Genomic DNA, 15,652 nt, shown 5'->3' with positions numbered 1-15,652 from the left:
GTCACCCACACAAACACACAATACTGTATGATAATGACACATGGAGAAACCTTTTGGATGAGAGGTAAACATAATTGTCAAACATCACTTCCAGTAAGTTTAAATCAAAATCATCAAATCAATCTATTTATAAAAAGCACTTTCTTACAAAGAATGCAGCTCAAAGTGCTTTTAATCAGAATCAGAATCAGCTTTATTGACCAGGTACAGTTTAGAACAATACGAGGAATTTGACTTGGTAGTTGCAGTGAAGAAGACACATCAACACACCGGGGCAGCCTTTTGCGGCGCCCACATATTTAGGTGAAAAAAGGGATCAATAACAGGAGGAGAGGAGGGGTGAGGGGGAAAAAAACTGCCAGTTTGAAACTGATTTCCCTAAACAGAGAAAACAGTGTGAAACCAGGAAAAAAACCGCCTCTGCAAACATAAATGTAAGCATGACACAGTCAAACAACTCGAGACAAGGCATGTGGGAAGGTTAGGTGGGAGGTTGGCTGGGGGAGGGGGTCAGGTGGGAAGAACAGCAGGATTCCAGCCGTTTGGGGACATGGGCGTGCTGCCAATGGGCGCTGCAACCACGCCTCCATGCAGCTGTGGATGGGGAGGTGGGGAAAGATGGCCGACGAGGCATTTGAAGTTATTATTATCTATGATACTAGAGCACATTTTACTTGGTGCTATAATGTGCATATCAGCAATAATTACAAAACCCATTTTAAACTATTATCAAGCTGGACTCTACTGCATTACACAATGTTTTTGACTCATTTTACCTTTATTAAGGCTTTAACTATATTATTATTGTGATGTATAAGCAGAGGTAGGAACAAGTCACTGCTCCTCAAATCATGCCATTCAAGTCAAGTTAAAAGTCCTCAACCTAAACTTATAAGTCGATAATAAAGTGCCACAACTAATGGCATTTTACAGAGAAAGTTTATTCAACTGATATGATCAGTTACTTGAATAAAGTATACAGTTGTCAAATAGTAGTGATATAATCTGACATGCTTTTACAATCAAATTAATAAAGCGTCTTGTCAGATTTTAAAATTTTTGAGGGTCTTATGATAGTCTAATCTTAGAAAAAAAATTCCCAAATTTTTCAAATTATATGCCTTACCTCTGATTTTAGGGTGTAGGATGTATTTTTGCATTTTAAACCCAGTTTAAGTGTGCTTCTCATATTTGTACTAGTTTTGGGGGTCTTATGATAGCCTTATCTCAGGAAAAAAAATTCTTACCTCTGATTTTAGGTGTTTGTCACTTTTTTCTCACTCATATCCAATAATGTGGTCATTTGTTAACCAAACAAACCATAATACTGGGAAGTAGAACAAGGTATCATTTTTCTAAATCAATTATTAATCACAGTATAATCTTTAAATCCAAAGTATATCACTCTTGGAATCATTTTCTCTGCTCGTGCGCGCATGTCTCAACCTAGCTTGATTTTTTTAAGTGCCTCCTGATTGGCTGTAAGTTGGTTTAAAAGTGGACCTGTCGATCATGTGCCATCCAGCAGGGGTTTGAGCAGATTTATTGATCATTAATAATAATTGTGTTTTATTAAATATTTTGTCATGGAAAGGGAGGACGTAAAGTCACGAGTCATTTGTTTTCAAGTCCAAAGTCATCAAATTTGTGACTCATGTCCAAGTCACGTAACTGTGTATCAGCAGCATGGTTGTTGTTTTTCTTAAATGGTCTGCATGACATTTTCCCACCATTCTGTGCGATTTGATTTCCAGGGTTGGTCCATTAAGCTAAACTGTCATGTTTTCCTTCATCTTTTTTCCATGTAGTTGTGGAGGGACTTGTTAAAAACGGCCAAGAAGAAATCAGCGTCCTCCATTGTGATGCACATTGGGGGTTTGATACGGAACGTCTGATAAATTTAAGAGAAAAAATATACAAGATATCGGTCAGTGAGAAGCAACATTTTTAAAGAAAACACCAGAAGAAAGTATAACAGGTGAATGAATCCAAAAATTGGGAAACGTCAACAAAGTTGTGAAGCAAAACGCTGGAAGGTGATGGATCACAATCACATGCCTCTATCAGTTCAGCATTACGAGGCTTATTGAATCAGGTGTGTTAGAAATTTTTAGTGAAATCCCTCACTTAAAATGTATTTAAATAATATATATAGAGAGAGAGTTCTTTACCTGTCCGTACAATCCTCCTTTCCCAATCAACACGCCCATGTCCTTGACATCTTCAAAGATCTCACTCATTGCCGCCGCAGGTAGCGGCTGTCTGCTGACCTGCAGAAAGTAGAAACACTAGATGTCAGTGGATTTTAAATAACTGACTTTGCTAATTGTTGATGCTTTCATGCAGTGCTTCTCATAGTGTGTGGCACGCCCCCCTGGTGGGGGAATGGAGACATGACAGGTGGGGCAAGACAAACAGGATCACTTTCAATGTAATGCCAATCTTCTTAAAGTCCCAGTGGCATGATGAAACAAGTTAATTTAAATAGAAAATAGAGGACCCAAAGATCATTTTAATATGTGACATGTATGGTCAAATATTTGTAGTATAAGAGAAAAATGAAAATAAAAATGCCTTTCTTCATTGGCAAAGTAATTATGAGAAGCCTGAAAATGTAGCAGAATTTAACAGAGCATTAAATTATTAGACTGCATTAGATTATGGGAATAAAATGTAACGTGGAACTAAAGGGCAAAAATAAACAAACTTTCAATAGCTGACCTAAAAAACTAATTTCCTTTTTTGTTTTCTTAAGCTTTTTGGCACAAATTGGAAAAAATGTTTGTTTTTTTTTTTGGTTTTTTTTGCATGCGTTGCTGTCTCATAATGATTGCACTTCTTGTAGTGTTGACCTTTGACAGCATGAGCAGACAAGGTAAAAAAGAAAGAGAATTATTTTTTTATTATTTCCTGACAACTGCACTTCTACATGTTTTTAATGCAGGTAATTTATTATGAAATATGATGTTACTTGTTCCTTGTTAGTTCAGTAAATTTGAAAGTGTGTTATTTGTCATTATTATTTGGGGGGCAATGGGCGCAGGTGGGGCTTGAAAGTTAACCAAAGTGGGGAATACCCAAAAAAGTTTCATAACCACTGCTTTAATGCTGTGATCCAAAACCTGGCAACACGGTCCAATCAAAGCAGGAGTTTTAAAAATGAACAGAGCTTTGTTAGTTTGTTGGATTTTTTTTTTCTTCAAAACTTTGATACCATATCTCAACCTCCAACAGGACTTTGCAGCTGAGGTTGTCCTGTACAGATGGCTAATGTTTAACTGGGGCGCTGCTGAACCATAACCCTAGAGAGACGCTGCAGTCGCACAACATGGACAAACACGTGAGATGTCACAAATACCTTGTCTTTGACCATTTCCACACCGATCTGCAGCCCTTTTCCACGGACATCACCGATGATTTCATATTTGTCTCTCAGTTTAGCCAGTTCTGTCATCATATAGGTTCCCACGTTGAGGCTGTTCTGCTGCGTGCCGTCTTCTTTTATCGTCTATTGAAGAGAAAACAGCACTGATGTGCAATCCTAAAAAAAACCCATGTCATTTTTTTGCTTCAAAAAGAATTACATTACATTTAGTCGACTAAATTACATTAAGATTTTAGTCAACTAAATCCATTACAGATGAACTTTATATTTTAGTCGACTAAATCTGTTACATAAATGCTATATATTTTAGTCGACTATAAGAGAATCGATTCATTTTTTACAGGCTTAATTATCACTTATCAACCTGATATGGGATGGTATTAATGTTTGTAAATACAGACAGATTTGATGTCAGAATCAGAATCCTTATTTGTCATTGCACCTGTTACAGAGCAACAAAATTTCATTTCAGTTTCATCCCGTCCAAGAAAACATGAAAAGACAATCACATATAACACACATAACGTGAGAGGACGAGAGAACTGTGAGTCGCCACAAGGGCGGCGCCCTGTGTTTTAGATGAGAAAATGGGGGAACAACAGGAGGAGAGGTGAGGAGAAATGGCAGGCTTTAAACTGACTTCCTTATTGGGGAGGTCAGTATAAAACTAGGAAAAAACCTCCTCAGCGTACATGGACCAAAACAAAACATTCAATTCAATACAACAGAAATGTTAGCACCAAGGGGATGGGTCTTTAGGATGAGTACTTTGCAGGTCAGCCACAGGGTGGCGCCCTTACAGCGCTTCGCCTCCTGTTGCCATCTGCAGGGTAGGAGGGGGGTTGGGGCCAGAGCAGACGGTAAAAAAAAACGGGTAGTGTGTGAAAGTTTGGAAGTGATCATGTGAGCGTGTGCCTGTTTTCTGAGACTGCTACAGTCTCTCACAGTTTGTCTCCAATGTCGATGACGTGGGGCGGCGCTGCCGTAGAGATGACCTCAAATGTTTGTTAGCCGAGACGAAGATCCCAGGTGTTCATGAGAAAGTGAGGGAAAAGTTAGAGCGTTGAATCAACATACCGTCCATGGAAGAGTATGGAGAAAAAACAGACCTTAACAACAGGCTGTTTATCTCAGGGAGCTGAATAAAGATAAAGTTAAGTTGTTTTCAGACGGGTCAGTCACAACATTGACTACCAGCCCTAATGTTCCTGGTCATTCATAGCCAATAATGTGGCCATTTCCCTTGGCACAAACTCTCCACTCCTCCTTAAAAGTTCACCACAGTGGATTCCTTCTTAGAGTTCGGCCCTTTCGTCAATGATTAGGGCTCTTCCAATAATGCTGCCAACGTAATCAAAACATTGCAATAAATCAGAAAAATGCCAGTTCCAATCAGCAGAAGACCTGTTATCATAATTCCAATCTGGTAGACGTCTTCCACATCCTCAGGACATACGGGCTCTCCCTTGCCCGACCTCCTCGTTGAGAAAATTTGACCAATAGCATTGAGCGACCAGCTGATCAATTCCATGATTTAGATTTATGATCGGGATGCAGAAAGAGGCCCCTATTAGATTATTACAAGACAAAAACAAGACAAAGAGTAGCAAGCAGTAAAAAAAAGGAGGGAGCGAAGGAGAAAGCGTCCGTCTCCTTCGAGAGCAAGGAGGAAAAAAAAAAAAAAATCAATGTCACCTGACCACATCTTACGTCCGCAAAAAAAACATCTTGCTTCCTACTGGACCACTTGTCCCGCCTTCCACGCAACAAAAATAGTTTTCATTGGTTACCTACCAAAAATGAAGCTTAGTTCTGATTGGATTTTGTTTCCTGTGAACAGTTTTGTTTTTATTAGTTAAAAAGACTAACAACATATTTAGATTTAGTTTTCTTTGACGTATTTTCTAAATTAAAAAATGTAGTTGATGAAAACTATGACACATTTTTTAATAAAATGAACACTACATAATTAAAAAGGATAGATTGAAAACTCCAGGTCAAGGAGAAGGTCTTGCTCCACGTAGGAGAGTTCAAGTATCTCAAGAATTTGTTAATGAGTGAGAGTAGAATGGACCAGTTATGTGGACACCGAACCCGGATCCCGGGACCCGAACCTGAATAAATAGACAATGAAACAGAACCAAACAATGAAAAGCTCTTACATCGAGTACTGATGAGGCAACTGCACAAGCCAAAGGATTTCCTCCAAAAGTGTTGAAATGAATCCCTTTAGCGAATGACTCAGCAATCTCTGAAAAACACAGGAATGAACACGCTCACTGTTCTAGCCAAAGAATGACAAATCAGACAGAACGTTTGAAAAATACATTCTTCATGGCTCAACGTATATTTAATTTTGATTTGTACTCGTGTCTGCATTTTCATCAAAGCAAAGCTCTATTTTGAAAACCAAATGCATTATTAACATGCATGTTGCAACTTTTCAAAATAGACATTTCTCGCTTTGAATAAATATCTGTAAAAAGTTCACCTTCCTGATGGTTTTTTATGGTTCATTTTAAAAACAATTGTTCAAATATTTCACCTTAATTGTTGATAATACTATAATAAATAACCACTGTATTCACGGGAGTTGAATAAAATATTATTATCTTGTCATCATCCTCACAGCATGCATCACAGATACCTTACTGAGGTGTTTTCTCACCCTTTGTAGTAACTACAGCTCCCATTGGGAACCCATTACCAATGCCCTTCGCCATGGTAACCATATCCGGTACAACATCATGACCTTGGAAGCCCCAAAAATGGGTTCCTGTTCGCCCAAATCCAGTCTGAACCTACAAAAACCAGAAATGTAAAATCAACTCACAAGTTCAGTGATTCTGCTAAAACATCAGCATGAGAAAAACTCATTAGGGTTGTTTTCACTCTAATGAGCTGCTGGTTTATGTATCTGACATTTGAAAATGGGTATTACCTCATCAGCAATGCAGACTCCTCCTTTTTCTCTGACAAGTTTGTAAGTGTCTTTAAGGAAGTTTTTAGGGTACTGCACGGCTCCGCCTACTCCCTGCATACAGACACAACAACACCCCAACGTGCAATCTTGTTTCAATAAATCTTCTGTGTTCAAAGTGTCAATTACTGTAAATCATACTCAAATAATTTCTTAGATTTCTTAAACAGGATAGATTACCTGAATGGGCTCGCCAAAGAAAGCAGCGATCCTGCTTGGTACGCTAGTGGCTAAAGTCTCCTGGAGCTGTGCAATATACTGGTCATTTGCCATACACTGACCTGAGGGACACAATAATGCGAAAAATCAAATCTAAACATTACTACACGTTTAAAGAAGAATCTTAAAGCTGCTGGAGACATTTAAATCTGATAAATACATAGTCTAGACCTCATAGATCAATAAATCGAAGAACATTTACTTTTAGAAATATGTAAAAAGCTTAAAATTGCAGCTTGAAAGTTTGTTTTGCTCTACACTTTAAACACTCTTATTTACATTGTTGTAAAAGTTTCACACATTGCATTGTGGGGGGTGGAGTCCCATAGACGGATTCATAGAAGTGTTTTCACTTCATTCTTAGCGTGATTTCTTGTGTTTCTTCTGCAGACAAGGTCAGTGTTTCATTTGAAATCATTTTTGTTCTAGTTTGTTCCTGCTTTTCCCTGTGATACCACCTCACTCTGCAAGACATTCAATTTCAATCCGATGAAGATCTTATGTGTGAGCTCAAAAATAAACGTCCGCCATTGTTTAGCTGCAAGTTTCAGTCCGTGAAAACACCTGAAATGTATTGGGAAGTCACGAAATCAAGGTAAGAATGATGTAAAAACACCTCTATGCATCCCTTGACTCCACATCTAACAATGCAATGCATGACAGTTCTCTGACAATGTCAATAAACTGAGTCTTTCCATTGGATATGAAAAACAAACTTTCGAGCAGGATTTTCAATCTTATACATGTTTTTTCAAGCAAATTCCTACATTTTATCCTTATCTGACAAAATATATTTATACAGTATAATCTCCATCAGCTTTAAATATTTTCAGCAAATGTTGACAATCGTTGGTACTTGATCTTAGGTTCTCATGATGGTTACTTGTTGCTTTATTACCTCATACCTGATTATTTGACAGACAATTGCAGTTAATTACAACATCCAGTTGTTTCTTTAAATTACAAGAATATATCTGAAGCAATGCGGCTAAAGTGTCAAAGTAGAAAAAGGATTTGTCTCCAAGCTACTCAGTAGAAATCTTTACTGATAGAACAACTCTTGACAGTTCCCGGTGCTCAATCTGGAACTTACGACAACTGAGTGTGTTGAAAGAGTAAAGGTGGTAAATGATCGACAGTAGGAGACATTGAACTTTATACCAACTCTTTTTTTTTATAGTGTCTGAGATACAGAAGAGAGAGTTGTTTTGCACAGTAGTGTTAACATCTTATAAAAACAAACCAAATTATTTATTTATTCATTTTTCCTGTGCATATGAGAAAAATATTTGATCTAAAGACAAAATATCAACTGTGCTGCTTACCTTGGGCACAACCACACTCTCTGGTTGTCTGCACAGGCGAATCCCTGCAGTGGCTTCCTCCCCATGGTCCCCTGAACACATCAGGACACATGGTCTGTTCATTGGGCAGAAACCAGTTCAGCTGAGTTAACCTGACCACAATTGTTCCAAAAAATTGTAGAAACAACCACAAAGAATATATCCTTGGACATCATTTATCAACTGTCATTACTGAATCCAGATGGAACATGATAACTGTTTGGAATAAACTGTTTGTTCAGCAATGTAACAGTTCCCAGTTCATGTCCTTTAATGTCAATTTTCATGCTTAAGCTGCACAAACAACTAAATTGAATCAACAAAGCTTCTGCTTTGTACAATTTGTTCAATTTTCTGCAGATAAATATTTGCTCATCATTTTTCACTGCAGTACCTACATTTGTGCAGCCGAGGCCGTTGGCAACTGGGTATTTATACGTTGCATTAGAAGTAAGGCCCATTGTCATCGGGCTTCCCCCATGATACGATCCTCTGCAACAAACACAAGAAAAAACATTCTTAACCCTCACATTACAAGGAATGACACATTTTCAAAAAAAAAAAAAAACATCAAGATAAGTTAAAATATGGAGCGAGAGAGAGAATTTTTAGCTTTACCATTTTCTAAACAATATGTATGGGGCGCCGATTGTAAAGTTGCGCATGCTAAAATAAACGGCAACTTTTTGCAACATTTAAAAACAACAAACCATGTTTAAAAAAACATATGTGATTTTTTTTTAACTTTACTTTTGACCAGATTTACAGCAATATTTGTGAAACTTGTGATATTTACTTTTCACGTAAAAATATAATGTCAATGTTAAATCTAAATCTAACTGTTAAATATAACATGATAAATCTAAAACTGAATCAAAATGTTAAACGTAAATGTTAAATCTAAATCTAAATGCTAAATGTTAAATCTAAATACTAAATGTTAAATGTTAAATGTAAAACTAAATCAAAATGTTAAATATTAAATTGAAATGTTAAATCTAAATGCTAAATGTTAAATCTAAATGCTAAATGTTAAATCTAAATGCTAAATGTTAAATCTAAATATTAAACGTTCATCTGAATAGACTACGGATAGTGCTCGTTCGCGTCAAAGAGATTTTATTTTGGTAGTTCTGAAGAATTTGCATATTAGCTAAAGATTTAGTTTCACCCGTGACATTTAGATTTAACATTTAAAATTTAGAGTAACATTTAATATTTAAAAGTTAGATTTAGAATAAACATTTAGAATTTAACATTGACATAAAATTTTTACCGTATATGAAAAGTATATGTCACAAATTTCACAAACATTGCTGAAAATTTGGTAAAACGTAGTAATAAAAAAAGAAAAGAAAGAAAATCACATAAATTTTTTTAATCGTTGTTTGTTGCTAAATGTTGCTGTTTATTTTAGCATGCGTAACATTACAATTGACGAGTATACTCTCTAAATTAGAAAAAAATAAATAAATCACTCATCTTCCATTTTCTACTGCTCTAATAACCTTCATCATATCAACATCTACATGTCTAACTGTTATTAATTTGCTACCATATAACTTAGTAACTGTAAGTCCCACCAAGAGACGAATGTGGTTTGAGTTGGTGTACAATATTGTTTTTATTCTATCTAACACTTCTCCTAAAGATATTCTTTTAAAGCACCTGAAAGTTATTATGTCGTAGTTTCCTGTATGGAGTCGAGCCATCAACATTGCCAGGTCATTGGCTTCAGAGCCACTGTTGGTCAGATATATCATCTGGACAGGGAAAAGAAAACAGGTGAGGTTTTTTTTATTTAACCCAGTTTGTGTAATCTAGCAAATATTTCACCTATGAAAGTTTGCAATTCTTAACTTAATTTGATGCAGTTTGAAAAAAGTTTTTATTTGAAAAATACTGGATTTTATACTGAATATCATCATTATAGGCGTTCTTTGGATGTGTTGATTTTTTTTTTAAATGTATTTTATTTTCATCTGTACAGCACTTTGGTCAGCTGTGGTTGTTTAAAAGTCGGATTGAATTGGATTTAGTCCACAATTATATGTATAATATTCTTTATAATGATAAATTGAATACACTCAAGGGTTCTATTCAATGAGTTAAAAATAATATATTAATTTGATGAGCTACTTAGTCTACACTGATGATATATATAAAACATTTTCATAATACAATACGTTAATATGAATTATTTGATGACTTTTTTGGTTTACAATGATGTGTATAATCTTTATAAAATTTTAAATATAGTATATTGGTATTATGAAATAGATGCTCATCTTTTAAATAGCTCTATAATATGTTTAATGCTTGTCCATCTATGTATGTTTTTTGATGTCACATGATTGTCACATGATCTCTCTTGTACAGCACATAAGCACCTGTTTTTACTTGCTTTAATCAAGTCTTGATGAAGACTCTGTTGAGTTGAAACGCATCAACATGACATCCCTGTTATAAATAAAGGATTTTTACACCTCAAGAATGACTCGGATGTTTAGTTTTGGCTGCCGCTGCTACTTTGTATTGTTTTTTAACATACTGCAGAGGCAGGCCACTGAGTCACTTCTTCAAAATACTGTATTTTTGTTTGATATCAGTAAGTATAACAGTAAAAGAGGAGATTGAAAAAAAAAAATCTTGGTTAATTGAAGCCTGCACACAAATATTAATGAGCCCTGGCTACAACATATCTATTGAGACTCAAGTCCACAAATGATCCCACTGTACTTTGAGAGGATCTGGAAGGTATGACGCAAGTTTTTCACAGTACTCATGGAGAGCAGGATAGACGTAAATGTTGGTGGTATGCCACAGCTTTTTCAACTGCTCCTCAGCAGCTGCTCTCACTTTCCTGTAAACACAAATATCAAAAAAGAAAAAACACACTGTACAATCAACCTAATGATCCGTTGTGAATATGAATGCACTTTGTGTGAAAACATCATGTCCTTACGGGTGACAGTGGCCCACGCTGACGGTGGCCACACCAGCAAACAGATCCAAATATCGAGTCCCATCTACATCCCAAATCCACTGCATGTGTCCCTGATGGATGAACACTGGTTTCTTATAATAGGTCACCTTCATTATCATTGAGTTGCAGTTTTGCTTGCGGATTTCCATCATCCGCTCTTTGGACAAACCCTGGACAAACACCAATACATAAAACCACAATATAAGACAAGTTTTATAACGAGACATACACATCAAACTAGACAATCTAATTATAAACTTATATACTTCATCTATATATATATATAGTACACTACTAGACCAGTGGTTCTCAACCTTTTTAGCCCGCAATCCCCAAAATAAAGGTGCCAGAGACCGGGGACCCCCGCTGTACCTGAAGGTGGAGACAGGGCCATCAATAAGGGGGAATAACCACATTTATTTATAGAAAGTGTATTATTATTTGGCCCATTGTACTGTAAATAGTCATCTTAAAGATGTAAATCCTTGTTTTAATCAGAAATGAAATGGGTTAAAAGTTACCTAAAATGGTCGAAAAGGTGGTTTAAAAAAAAGGGTTCAAAGAGTCAATATTGGAGAAACAATTAGTTTAAACTGGCAAAAATAAATAGGAAATATGGTGAAAAGAGGTTAAAATTGACAATAATGGGTCAACATACATGACATTAGGTGGGAGAAGTGGTTGAAACGATTTATAAATGTGTTGAAAGTGGGAAAAATGTTAGAAAAGGCATTGAATTTTGATGGAGAAGTGGCAGAAATGGCAGTATTATAGCAAAAATGCAATAAAAAGGAGCAAAAATATAGCAAGCAAAAGTGATGAAAATAGGTTAAAATATGGCAAATTTGGTGTAGTTGCAGAAAAAGGGTAAAAATAAGCAAAAAACTGGCTCAACTCGCTAAATAAAATATTCTTAGTTTCTAGAAGGCAACTGGAGACCCCTTCCCGGTGTCTCCTGACCACAACTGGGGTCCTGACCCCAAAGTTGAGAACGCCTGCACCAAACAAAGTCAAAGAGCTTTCTTTAAACTAAAATATTAAGTGATTGTCATTGTTTAAGTGAAGAAATGTACATTTACCTTGTATTCCTCTGGTGTGAAATTGCATGGGGGCATATCTGGTAAGTCTGAGGGAGGATATTTGATGGCTGATTTCTGACATATTGCCCCTGTGAAAATATTGTATTTACAAGTTCAGGTTAAAACACAAAATTCCTCAACTTAAAGTTACTTAAGAGAATAATCAGAGTGTAACATAATATTTCCAGCAGGTCTTTATAACAAATGAAGTAGCGTCACTTGTTTTAACGCTTTGTATGTTCGATGTTTACCTTTTTTTTTCCCCTTCCACATTATTTAGATGGATTGCCACATGGTTAATGCTAAAACAACATGAAGTTAACCTTTAACCTTGTGTTAGGCAACAACAGTAAAAGCCTTCTCTGTTTGGTGTAAAATAGTCACTTAAAACAGCTGAAGTCTGTCTGAAAAATACACCTTTTTCACTGTTCAAAAATAAAAAAAAAAGTTTATAGATCAGAAAATGTGGAATTGTTGGGGGTTTTTTCTTAATATTTTTTTCTTAATATTGTGACGAGTGCTATGAGATTACCTATATTGTTGTTATTGGCGCTATAGAAATAAAGTTGAATTGGAAAAAGGAGAATGTTGCTCATCCTGTTACCATTTTCTTCTTCCAGGGTATAATTTTATTTTACTGGCTGACAAAAACATACTCTAACTGTTCTTTCAGCTCAATCGTCACTGACTTTGATGCATTTGTATGCGTACACTTGGAGCTAAGTGTCAGACTACATCTAACGTGCATTTATAATTAGGAAGCCTCAAAGTGATTTCTCATTTTAGTAATTGTGGGTGTGCAACGCATTCGGTTTACAATATTTAAACTTATTCAAAACAGGCAAGCAAGAGAACAAGTTTGTGTTTTAAATCTTAGTTAAAATGTATGGGGCGCCGATGGCATGCTAAAATAAACAGCAACTTTTTGCAACAAACCACGTATGTGAATTTTACTTTTGACCAGATTCACAGCAATGCTTGTGAAATTAACTTTTCTCGTAAAAAAAATACGTCAATGTTGTTTTGAAATGTTGAATCTAAATCTAAGTGTTAAATATTACATGTGAAATCTAATTGTTAAATCTAAATCCAAATGTTAAATAGGAAATCTAAATCTAAATGTTACATTTAACATTTAAAGTTTACATTTAGATTCAGATTTAACATTTAGCATTTAGATTTAACATTTAGCTTAACATTTAGATTTCATATTAAACAGCTTAGATTTAACATTTAGATTTAACATTGACATTATATTTTTTATAATACAGTAAATTTCACAAACATTGCTGTAAATCCGATCAAGCAAAACATAATTTTTATATGTGGTTTGTTGCTAAATGTTGCGAAAAGTTGCTGTTTATTTTAGCATGTGCAACTTTGCAATCGCTGCCAGATATCAAATGTTCAGAAAACACAATATTTAAACCTTATGTGATTTTCCAAAGCTTGCATGATTTTTAATGTATTTTTTATTTTATTTTTTCATGATTTTTCTCCCCTCCCCACCGACCTTCGTCTACTCACATGCACGCGCACAGCTGAGGAGCTCAGCTCATCGCTTGTATTGTGTGGAAACTTTGTTGTCTCGTTTAGCAGTAAGTAAACAATAAACTTTATCATTATATTTGTTAGAAAACGTGACCCAAAAACTCTGTTTTAACTCTGTCAGCGGCAATGCGCTTTCAGTGACAGCTCGTGCATGCGAGGGATCGAGAACAGAAAGTAGGGAGACGTCATTGGCCAAAATTATTACAGGTTTACAGCTGCTACAGTTGACATATTCTCTTCTTTCTTTATTCAGAGCACATAAGATCTTAATTTCTGTCAGGACATAAACACAATTTCAACCAAAGACTTAAAAAGTGTATCTGGACAAAATTGCCTACCCTAGCTTTAACATTGGTTGAGTTTAAAGCAGTGGACGTGGAGAGCAGGGACAGCATTAACGCTAAACTACTAGTTAGTTAAAGCTCTGGTTTCCATGGTAACTTACCACATGCTAGGTGCAGTTTGGCTGAAGGGAACACAGAGCTCGACAAAGCCGAGCATTGCCCGCGGAGCGAGGAGAAGAGTTTCAACATGTCGAAGTGAGACGTAGAAAGCTCAGTGTTCAGTGCTCCTCCTCTTCAGCTCTCACTAACAATGTCACTGTCAACAAAATTCAACTCAACTTTTCTCTACGTCTTCACAATGAAATCCAGAATCAGTTTCTCTGCAGCGAACGGTTCTGATTGGACCAGGGTGATTACGTCACAAGTTGCCGCAAATGATTACACTAGTAACAAAAAAAAAAAAGTTTACTCATTACCTGTAGAACAGGGGAAAACATATTTTGGATCACTATATCGTATGAACAATGTAATTATATTGTACACACATATTGTACAAACAATATACTTATATCGGAATCAGAATCAATTTGATTGGCCATGTAATGTATGTTATACACACGAGGAATTTGACTTGGTGAACTGTTCTCTCTCTTACAATGTAAACATTAAATAATAACAATCAACTAGAAAAAATATAAATATATATATGTGCAAAACTAAAAAAAAAAATACATATTACAAGATAATAATAATAATAATAATAATAATAATAATAATAATAATAATAATAATAATAATAAAAGGACAATAGTGCAGTAGTGCAGGTGAACATTTAAATTAAATAGTATACGTTTATGTACATGAACATTTAAGTGACAGTTTGTTCCAGGGTTGTTACGTGTTTAGTTCCAGGGTTATTTCACAGAAACAGGTCTGTTTAGTGAGTGACAGCCTGGGGTTGTTTTGGCGTACAGTGCCTGCAGTCATTGGTGTAGAGGGAGAATAGCAGTGGGGAGAGAACACACCCATGGGGTGTGCCATTGCTGAGTGATCGGGTGCTGGATGTGATGCTTAAATTATATAAATTATATTAAATGAACAACATAGTGTATTGTACAAACATGATAGTATATTGTATGAACAATATAGTATTTTGTAAAAACAATATACGTATATTTGACAAACAATATAGTATATTGTACAAACATATTATACTGTACAAACAATATACTTATATTGTACAAACAATATTAGTATATTGTACAAACATGATATTATCTCGTGCAAACATTATACTTTTATTGTACCCACAATATATGTACAGTTGTTTATTATGTTCCTGGGTTGTATTATAGGTTTATATTGTGGGTTATTTATTTATTTATTTATTTTGACAAGTTGCATGGATTCTATTTTTATTAATGCAGTTGTGATTATTTACCTTGTATCTGTTTTATTGGTATTTTTATTTCACCTGTTAACTCATGTAATTGTCTATGGTTCCTAAAAAAAACCTTACAAGTAAAACGTGTTATTATGATTATTATTATGGTTATTATTATTATTATTATTAGTAGTAGTAGTAGTAGTTGTTGTAGTATTGATTTGCAGATGGGTGTTTCAATGTAAAAACAAAATTTACTTCACACATCTTTTGCAATTTTATTACAAATATGCTTTACCCATTGAAATACAATAATATAATGGCACATACAAGTTGGGACAAAAAAACACATCCATCAGAATCCTGAAACGTTTTTGTTCAGCTGGCGTTAAGTTGTACCAGGGAAAATGTGCAAAGCTTTTGACAAATTGAATAGATGAT

The 15,652-nt window shown here is 35.3% G+C and overlaps 1 protein-coding gene across 1 annotated transcript; it reads right to left on the bottom strand.

Annotated features, from left to right (window-relative positions):
• Nucleotides 1–517: 517 nt before the first annotated feature.
• Nucleotides 518–14,221, bottom strand: agxt2 (alanine--glyoxylate aminotransferase 2). Its single transcript, XM_028463159.1, has 14 exons — nucleotides 13,989–14,221; nucleotides 11,993–12,081; nucleotides 10,893–11,083; nucleotides 10,667–10,790; nucleotides 9,596–9,690; nucleotides 8,326–8,419; nucleotides 7,910–8,003; nucleotides 6,546–6,646; nucleotides 6,327–6,419; nucleotides 6,054–6,186; nucleotides 5,548–5,636; nucleotides 3,359–3,508; nucleotides 2,172–2,270; nucleotides 518–1,891 (listed from the first exon to the last, which is right to left on the bottom strand). The coding sequence occupies exons 1-14, from the start codon at nucleotides 14,074–14,076 to the stop codon at nucleotides 1,790–1,792; spliced, it is 1,542 nt and encodes a 513-aa protein (XP_028318960.1). The 5' UTR covers nucleotides 14,077–14,221; the 3' UTR covers nucleotides 518–1,789.
• Between the last annotated feature and the right edge of the window lie 1,431 nt (nucleotides 14,222–15,652).

Source organism: Gouania willdenowi, chromosome 12, assembly GCF_900634775.1.
Source record: "Gouania willdenowi chromosome 12, fGouWil2.1, whole genome shotgun sequence".
In the NCBI taxonomy this organism is placed as follows: domain Eukaryota; kingdom Metazoa; phylum Chordata; class Actinopteri; order Blenniiformes; family Gobiesocidae; genus Gouania; species Gouania willdenowi.
Note: the sequence above shows the minus strand (reverse complement) of the source record. Positions and strands in the feature narration are given on the sequence as shown.